Source organism: Etheostoma cragini, chromosome 21 (genome assembly GCF_013103735.1).
Source record: "Etheostoma cragini isolate CJK2018 chromosome 21, CSU_Ecrag_1.0, whole genome shotgun sequence".
NCBI lineage: Eukaryota > Metazoa > Chordata > Actinopteri > Perciformes > Percidae > Etheostoma > Etheostoma cragini.
The window spans coordinates 17,252,139-17,262,095 of NC_048427.1; the positions used below are offsets into that span (position 1 = coordinate 17,252,139).

At 41.0% G+C, this 9,957-nt stretch overlaps 1 protein-coding gene across 1 annotated transcript in view; it reads right to left on the reverse strand.

The window, feature by feature from the left end:
• The window catches only part of LOC117936750 (signal transducer and activator of transcription 5B-like), a 38,001-nt gene that overhangs the window by 22,140 nt on the left and 5,904 nt on the right, over positions 1 to 9,957 (reverse strand). Inside the window, exons 4-8 of the mRNA XM_034860123.1 lie at positions 8,782 to 8,871; positions 8,380 to 8,557; positions 7,885 to 8,015; positions 4,887 to 5,038; positions 4,418 to 4,573 (exon numbers count right to left, since the gene is read on the reverse strand). Coding sequence (XP_034716014.1) covers positions 4,418 to 4,573; positions 4,887 to 5,038; positions 7,885 to 8,015; positions 8,380 to 8,557; positions 8,782 to 8,871 — 707 coding nt within the window. The remainder of the gene's footprint in view (positions 1 to 4,417; positions 4,574 to 4,886; positions 5,039 to 7,884; positions 8,016 to 8,379; positions 8,558 to 8,781; positions 8,872 to 9,957) is intronic.

The window sequence follows — 9,957 nt, forward strand, 5'->3', positions numbered from 1 at the left end:
ATTACATCAATAGGCTTAAACTGAAGGTTTTGCCATGGCCTTCACAATATCCTGACTTCAACATTATTGAAAATCTATGGCTAGACCTTAAAAGAGCAGTGCAGTGTAGAAGAATGGGCGAAGATACCTCAAACAAGAATTGAAAGACTCTTGGCTGGCTACAAGAAGCGTTTCCAAGCTGTGATACTTGCTAAAGGAGGGGGTACAAGGTATTAACTCTGCAGGGTGCCCAAACTTTTGCAGACAACATATTTTGGTTTTCTGTTATTTTGAAAGTGTAAATGATGGAAATAAAATTAACTTTTGTGACTTTTAATACGAATGTCTAATCTGTCATTTGACGCCTTTTGGAGATTTTTCCATCTTTTCTTGGTTTCTTTATGCACATTAATACAAATTATATACCTAGGCTGCACAAACTTCAGAGCCCCACTGTACACAGTTTTTCTTCACGCTGCGGTCCAGCTCTCCCCAAACCATCTTGTTTGGGTTCAGGTCCGGTGACTGTCGAGGTGCAGCACTCCCTCACTCTCCTTCTTGGTCAAATAGCCCTGACACAGCCTGGAGGTGTGGGGCCTTTGGCCTGTTGAAAAATAAGTGATGGTCCAACAAAAGCAAACCGGATGGGATGGCATGTCGCTGCAGGATCCTGTGTTAGCCATGCTGGTTCAGTATGACTTCAATTTTGAATAAAAAATAAATTTCTGAGGCTGGTGACTCAGATGAACTTATCCTCAGCAGCAGAGGTGACTCTTGGTCTTCCTTTCCTGGGGCGGTCCTCATGTGAGCCAGTTTCATTGAAGCGCTTCATGGTTTTCGTAATTTTCCAGACCAACTCATCTTCGTTTCTTAGAGTAATGATGGCTACTCATTTCTCTTCACTTAGCTGATTGGTTCTTGCCATAATTTGAATTCTAACAGTTGTCCAATAAGGCCGTCAGCTGTGTGTCAACCGGACTTCTGCACAACACAACTGATGGTCCCAACTCCATTAATAAGGCAAGAAATTCCACTAATTGACACACACACACACACACACACACACACACACACACACACACACACACACACACACACTTTGGTATAGTCTAAAGTTATATCAAACAGCATTATGAGCCTACATTGGCTCAATTGTGTTGTGTATGTGTCATCAAATAACATAATCCTGTTCCCAAAGGTATCCTGCAATTGAGTGAAACTAAGAAAGGGTAACCCGGGGGTGGGGTTAGGGGGCGCATTTCCCAAACTTTGAATGGACCGCTGTCTCAGAATTTTAAAACCCCCGTTTTAAAACCCCTGCTCTAGTATCCTTACAAGAGTAAAAATCTGCTACACTGCTCAATGGGCAGGAAAGAATCTGTATTTCTCCTCTTTAATCTGAGGCTGAACGACTGGTCTGGATTTTCTTTCCAGCAACTTTGCCAAAGCATTTTCATAGAGGTTGAGCAGTGGGACACCACCAGCATAACAGCCTGTGGAACAAGAAAGACGAAATAGCATAGTGACAGGTTTATCTCTTGTATATAGAGACAAGAGATTGCAGATGGAAAGCCGCTAGTAACTTGATCTCCAGAACTACTTTTTGCTTGAGAGACCTTTTGTTGCACATGGTCCCTGACAAATACATTTAATCACAAAAAAAGGCAGGCTTTTAGCTGTAGGCTGCCAGTTGACACTAAAGGGTTACTTTTGGACCAGGGAACTTAACTTACAATAATTTGGGAATAAAGTGAAAGGTATGTAGTTAATTATGTCTTCTCTATTTAATTAAGTTAAGTAATTACAACTTAAAAACAGAAAGTACGTGCGGCGCCTGGGTAGCTAACCTTGATGAGCATGCGTCCCATATTAAGAGGCTCAGTCCTTACTGCTGCGACCGTGGCTTTAATTCCGACATGCGGCCCTTTGATGCATGTCATTCTCTCTCTCCACCTTTTCTGTCTTCAGCTGTCAAATGTATTAAAAGGCCTAAAATGCCCAGAAAAACTAAGATTCTCTATCTAAGAGTCTCTGGTAGAGATGATAACCAGAGATTAGGGAGATTGAAGATAAACTCTCAAAACCAGTGTTTCTCATATCAGGGTCTGCATGCCCCTAGGAGTATTTTGGAGTACTGCAGGGAGTATGTATGAAAAAACAAAATGAAAAAAAAAAGTTAATAAAAAAAAATACCTTTAGTGGGTAACTTCTTTATATTAATGAAGGTCTGTTATATTCAAGCCATTGCCAAATGACTTGCTACAAAGCTAGACTATCAGCTACATACAAATCTCTCTGTATTTCTCAGTATCACTTTGTTTAGAAAATTATGTTGTCTGGTGATTTCCGGGCGCAGAAACTCATGTTGAGGATTATTACCTCTTCTTCACATGCCACTAGCAACTGCGTGGAGGAGTGGGGACGGTGCGCCAACTGCCTTGTTGTCATTCTTTAAAATCCCTCATGAGGGCAACAAACACTACGCACGATAGCTTTAATTTAGTGATCGATTCTTAACATTTGAAATGTAGCAGTGTGTTTTCAGTTACAATTTTGCCGTTTAGTAAATCAGACACTGATGGCACATGGCGGTACTGTGGCTCTTTATATAGGCACCTGATTGTTTATTAGAAATTTTTTTGGGCTGCTCAGTCACTGCTTTAGGCAGTGCTTCAATCAATTCTACTTTTGAAATCAGTCACTGCAATCCATTCCAGTATGCACTGGAGATCACAATCTGACAAAACCAGCTGAACTAGATCATCTGCACAAAGTAAATATGCAATCCTGGGTTCACCGCGTCAGACAATCACCTCAGCCTGCCTACAGCCAGAAAAAAAGTCAATAAAAATCTGAACTGACAAACAGGCACAATCATGGAGGAGCCCTCCAATTACTGAGAACAGTTATCACCCCAGGTATCCAAGGGATGGCTCACAGTTGCAGCCCTGGCAACCCACAGCAACAGCAATACTCCAGGGGGCATATGGGTTGGGCTGCACGATTATGGCCAAAATGATAATAATGATTATTTTGATCAATATTGTGATCACAATTATTATCACAATTATTTGTTTATTTTAACCAAAACAGTCATATAGGCTATTTATAACTGCTTTCAAATCCATATTGTGCTACATTCTTCTTGTGTTAAAGTTGTATGTTGGACATACATACAGCTGGAACACAATTTGTCTGAAATAAATAGCCTAGGATATATAAAAAAAAAAGAAAAAAAAAGAAAAAAGAAATCGTATCTCTGTGAAAGCTCCTTCACTTGTTTTCAATTAAAAGCCGATTAAAAGAGCTAGGTAGAGAGGGGGAGTGCGATGAACAGACTCACAGAGAGACGGCTGACTCATTATGAATGGGTCCAGCAGGCTCCGTTTTACACGCTATTACTCTACAAACTGAAGTTAGTTGCATTCAATACCTTCTGTGTTTTTCGCCGTAGCTGTTGCGATAGCAGTTACCAGCGGAAACACTGGTACAAATACAGGTTTGCCTATCATGCTTAACAATATACAGCTGTGTTAATAACACAACTGTGGACAAATGTCAGAAGTGTGGACCGGCGCTGTTGCCGCTCTCTGTTGCTGGGGAGCCTGTGTGAGTTAATGGGGGCGGAGGGAGAGAGTAGAGGAGAGAGAGTATAGGAGAGAGCCAAACCCAAGCACGGCTTTACAGGAGAAATGGGTCACGTAACGAATAAATTTAACCATATCAATATAAACAACATTGCTTAGTTTGTGGAGAGGCAGCGGATGTGACCTAGAGGAAAAATATTAACCTGCGCCCTCAAACCCTGTGAGCTAACAGACACTAACTAGTACCAACTAGCACTGGTCACTGCTGTTGTCTGAAAAACAACACAGACGGAGGAAATGGGGCGTTAACTAGTAAACTGGTAAAACTTGAGACCGACGTGTTACCGACTGCTATCTTTCGAGTTTTCCTCATGTTACTCTGTCCTCTGTGACTGTCTACATCTAGAAACTAAGCTGCGCTGTGCAGCGAACAAATCTAACTGGCACATTATCAGACAGTAATTTACGGAGCGGTAGATGGGCTTTGTAAAAACCTCAAGCTTTCTATGAAATGATGCACTTTAAAAAATGTTTTCTTTAAAATTACTATATTAGGCAAATGTTATCGTGGGAAGCCGTGATCTTAATTAAAATTTGATTAATTGTGCAGCCCTACATATGAGCATAAGCCATATCCAATTCCACAAAGTACATGTAGGCTGGATGGACAAACTACCATAGCCACCAAGAGTAAAGAACTAGTCCCTGTTCCACTGTTCCTGAATCAATTGGATGGAGTCTCCTTTTCAGAACCCTTTCTTTTGTGGTAGTGGGAACCAGCAAACATATCTGACTAGCCCACATGCACTGCTGAGAACATCCACACTGAAGGGGTGAAGGCCAGTTCTCACCTGGTAACTAAGGCCGAGATGATATCAGTGATTTCAGCGTTGAGTTTGCTCAGCAGCTCTTCCATTGGACCCGGCAGAGGAAGCTGCTGGGTCAGATGTTCACAGCGTCGGATCTGCTGCCGGTTCTGCCAGATCAGGTCAGCCAGCTTCTCACACCTGGCGGACCCGGACAGGAGGTGGAGATACCACCACAGGGTGGAAATAAAAGGGAAGAGAAAAAAAAGGAGAAGGAAAAAAAAGTTCCTCCATGTAAGTGCATACACATCTTGTTTATATATTTATGCTTTTTATAGATGTATGTGAATCATAATGTTTTCTCAAAAGTCCTTAAGTGAAAGAAAACAATTCAAACTTTCCTCTACATGACAAAACATTATGCATTTGCTTAGTGTGTGAAAACCAGTTAATAAAATCTCCACACTTTAATAGAATATGCCAGTTAAAATAGTTGTATTAGTCCAGTACATACCAAGACTGGAGGACATCCAGCACCCCCTCATGAGGACCCCCATTGCCAGCCAGCTGCTGTCTTCTCTTCCATTGGATGAGTTCCTCGTCCAGGATCAGAGTCTGCTGCTTCCTTAGCAGGGCCAGGGTCTTCTGGTGTTGCTCTGACAGGTCCTGCAAACACACCACCAGCCGCATTAGAATATGTGACAGTATATTAACTTAAAAAAAACACAGGGAGAAATGAGCTCAAGAAGATATTGGGCATTATGTTTACGTACACTGTAGGAACTCAATTACTGTAAAATCCACATTTACATGCTACTGTGTTTACTATTGAGCTGTGGAAGCAGAGTTATTAAAGATCAAAAAGAGGATATCTGTTTACTATGCCTGCTTGCACATGTCTGGAAAGTAATGAGGCGCAAATGAAAGTGTGTTCTTCTGTGTGGAATTGGAATATTGGTTAGAGACACTTCCTACAGGGACCCGGGTTTGAATCCGACCTGCTGCCCTATGCTGCATGTCATCCCCTCTCTTTTTCTCCCTATACCTGTCTATCCACTTTCAAATAAAAGGGAAAAGCCCCAGAATATATCTTAAAAGAGAGACACTGTTTGAACTCCATGACTGCACTCACCTAGCAAGAGGAAGGCAGACGTGTGAGATACGATTAGCCAAATAGCACGAATGTCAACAGTTCAACAAAAGACCAGTGACCAGTGAATAGGTGACAAAAATTCAATACTGGTCGGTTTTAAAACAGCTTTAAAAAGATTAGGTCTATAAAATAAAAAAATAAAATAAATGATTTAGGCCACAGCCACAATACTTTGTTGTGTACTATCTTCTGCTACGTTTATACCTTGCCCCCACACTTCTGATGTTTCTCGTCCACTACAATGGAGACACCCCTTTTCCTTCTTTTTCAAATCTCTGGGGTTGCGTTGTAGTTTGGAGAAGTGGCTAGTGGTCAAACTCGCCACCATTCGGTTCCTGATTGGGTCTTGTCAATCATGACTAGGCCTTTGTTTTTTTTTAATTCTTCGATTCTCATTTCATTTTACGAGCCGAGTGCATCCCAACCACTAGTACTTTCTTCTGTGAGTTTTAAACAGACTGTATAAAATAGGTCTTAATGCTCTCCCTTCTCTTCATTGAAGCCTCTATGTTTACAGGCTTGTGGGGATGAGCAATGTGCTACAGATGCCAAAAAAAAAGGTTGGTACTGCCAATTTGTTTTTTTTTTGTCATGGTTTAAGTGTGCAATAAACATTACATCACTTTGTGAGAAAATAATTGTGGCAGAGAATCATGATATCAATTAAAAGCTTTAAAAAAAAAAATCATATTCATATATTTTTCCTTGAATTATGCAGGCCTAGTCAGGACTTGTCTTTTCCTGATTCCTCAGGCCCCTCACGGTTAAAAAACAAGAAACAAGCTACAACCTGGAGTGACTATTTCAACATGGATGACAAATTACAGGTGCTTCTGACCTTGTTAATGCTAGCAGCTGTTTTATAATGCTACTACTGTCTACATGCACAAAGGCAAGCTATTATTAAAATTATTTGACAATTATGTTAAATAATTTAAGCGTCCGGCGGCCTTTTCAGCCCTACGTGGAGAGCTGGTTTTGGGCGAGGTCAAAGAGTGACTGCTGGGATTATTTTATCAATGAAGTTGTAGTTCCTGAGGAATGGCGAGAACTTTTAAATGTTCAGATCGGCCTCAGCAAAAGACTGCGTTTGCATGTGGAAGGAGACATAACACAAATGAGGGCGCCTGTGAATGTCCAAATAAAAATAAGAATCTATTATCTGAGTGAAGGGGAAAAAAAAAAAAAAATCGGGAGATATTTGGACTATCCCAACAAGTTGTTTCAGTCATCATTGACAAGTCCATCACCATCTTCCTGGCTCAAAACTATATTATGACATTTTCTTTAAAGGTCAGTACTCGTTTCAAAATTACAGTTTTTACAAATGATCTTTTTTGTTATGGTGCTTTCACAGTGAAAAATATAAAAGTCCTAAAAGTTCTAAAAACTATCCGTTCGTAATGCAATCCCAACTTGTTCATAAGAAAAAAAATGTAATACCTGCTTTGCCTTTGTCAGTACCCAGGTATCTTTTTTACCAAGGTGTTGATTCTGCATAATCACCATGATTTAATAAGATCTGGTGCAGCTGAGAGGTCTACATTTGCATGTTTGAGTGAGACTGTAGGTAAATAGATAGGTAGATAGATAGATATTTATTGATCCCAAATAAAGTGTGTGTGTGTAGAAAAGATAGAGGTGGAACTTTGGTTACGAATCAAACAGCACCTTTTATAACAGAGAGTACAATAGGCAGTAAAAACAGGAAACTCCTTTCATATTGCCATGGCTTTCTCTGGCGATGAATACTTCTCCTGGTACCACTTTAATATGTCGCCGTATTTGTTATGCACTGACTCCTAATCTGTTTTTTTGCCTTGTAGTAATGTGTTAACATGACAATTTTGGTGCAAACTTTTACTAGCCGGTGGGGCGGAAACTAGGGGTGCGCGATTCCAAAAATGTCACAATTCTGTATCGATTTTTAGGCCCAAGATTTGATACAAAATCAATTTGATTAAAAAACTCAATTAAAAATGATCCACGGTATGTATGTGTAGTTACTTTTCTCATGTTATAGTATACACGGCATTATAAAAAAAGAAGAAAAAAAAGAAACATGATTTTGAATTGGTAGAGCTTGAACCGATTCATGAATGTGAATTGATTTTTTTGCACAGCCCTAACGGATAACTTTAGAGATTTACACGCAAATCCGAACATCTTCCCGCATTTGGTGCTTAGCAGGTGTTATCGCATTTGAGTCTGGAGAACGTCAAATGCAATAACAAAAAAAAGTCCAATAGATGTCGAATGGAATGTCCACCCATAAAAACATTGTGACCCCTAGTCTCACGCTGGAGCTGTATGCGATTGTGTTCACGTGTGTGTGCGTGTGTGTGTTTGTTTCTCATACAAGCCTGTATTTCTGGAGTGTGCTGGCCTCTCTGGTGAGCCAGGCCTCTACAGTGGTCCTCTTGGTTTGTAGGGTGGTCTCCCGCTGGGTGCGCTCAGCTGGAGGCAGTGAAGACAGGCTGCTCAACTGGGCTAGAAACACCAGGAAGCAGGAGAACAGAAAAGGCATTACAAAAAAAAAAAAAAACATTTGATAACTTTTGACCTGCCAAACTATAGGTTGTTTTCTACACACGTATGAGTCAAACAGTCGATCATCAAGTCAAAGTCTAATCCGAGACGCTAGCAAGGACTCAGCCTACACGGGACGCACACTCTACTAGGAGAGCTATAGGTCCACCTTTGGCACCACTTATTAAAGTCATCAGGTGCACTAAAAAAAAATCAAAAACATCAGTAACTGTGTGCATTTGTCTGTATCATTTAGATTGGTATGTGACTTTCTTGAAGTCTCAGCATGTCTCTTTGTGTCCGTCAATGCGTCCTTCATCCTCACCCTGGATGCGCAGGTTCTCCTGGTACTGGATGATGAAGTACTCCTGGCTATGCTGCAGCTTTCTCAGTTCATTCTCAGTCTCCTGTGTGGAGAGACGGAGCTCCTCAAAGGCCTGGTTGATCTGCTGGTGTCGCTGTGACAGGCTGTCCATGGCCTGCACCCCACTACCCGTGCTGGCCTACACACAAAACAGTTTTTTTTTAAGTTACAGATGTTGCTTGCTTTTTATCGTTTTGTTTAATTTGGTACCTTCAGTTTAGTAATTTATTGTCTGTGGATATTGACCAACAGCATTTTTCCATCCTCGTCCCGACATATACATCTTAACCCAGCCACACCCAGGGCAATGAACACTGGATTCACAGGATTCCTGTAAATGACATCAGCCTCTTTAACACTTACATTTGTAGCTTCTTGAACCAGCCTCTGCTCCGAGTGCAGGATGTGTTTAATGCAGCGCACCAGCTCCAAAGGACAGCGGTCATAAGTGCTCTGCAGAACACACACACACACACACACACACACACACACACACACAATTAAACTAATTATAAATGAACCAGTGCTTCAGAATGTAGATCCTTAATTCTTTGGGGGGATGTTTGTCATGTTTGAGTAGCCCTACATGTTGGTGCTTTAATTCCCAGGCTCCAACTAGCACAGGGGTAGGCTGCAAATGACAACTGGTTTGAAGAAATTATTTTACTGGACATTCTAACATGACTTTAATAAGGTCGGGAGTTATTCATAATGTTGGTTTTTAGTCAAAATGTCCATCTTTTCATCCTACAAACAACCTGAAAACATCACACAGTGGCTGCTTTTGGGATACCGTGTTCCAAGAAGGACGTTTTTTAGGCTTCCATCATAGGATGTATAAAGCATGCACATGCATATCAGTCTTCTGGCTCGCCACACACATGCCATTAAATCGTTTACTGATACAGCTCTTTTGAGCTATCCGGTGTATTGATAATAAGAATAAGAAGAAGAAGAAGAAGAAGAAGATTCATTTTAGGATGTTTGAGTTGCCCTGATTGCCAAAATACATGAGTGAAGGTAACAGAGGAATCCCACAGGATAAAACCTCAGGAAAGGTTTGTATTACTAGCGCTGTGAAATGAGACCTGCGTCATGCAGTGTTTCCCACACATACTCATTTGTGATGGTGTGCCACACAATCAACACCGGCCCCCACATATTGCGTTTCGTTATTCTGTTTAAAACATGCAGCGTATTCCATTTCCTTTACTTTCGCTGCTCTCCTCTGTCTCGCTGTCAGTCACGCGACTCACCCACAGCCCCTCCCCTCCGTGCACAGAGCGTCTGTCTCCATGAAAACGAGAGAAGACGGCTGGCGAAATTCCCAAGTTCACGAAAGGTTGGTATCTCGTGAAAACCTTTACACAATCCCACATTAAAAAGTCCTATAAAAATATTTTATATTCTGAATACAATGTTGTCAGTGTGTTAATGTTGGAGTCCTGACCCTCGGCAAACATGCGATTGCGCAGTCTTTAGAAATTTAACTAGTAAGTTTGCGGTAAATGGTCAATGAGGTCAAAACATATTATGTAA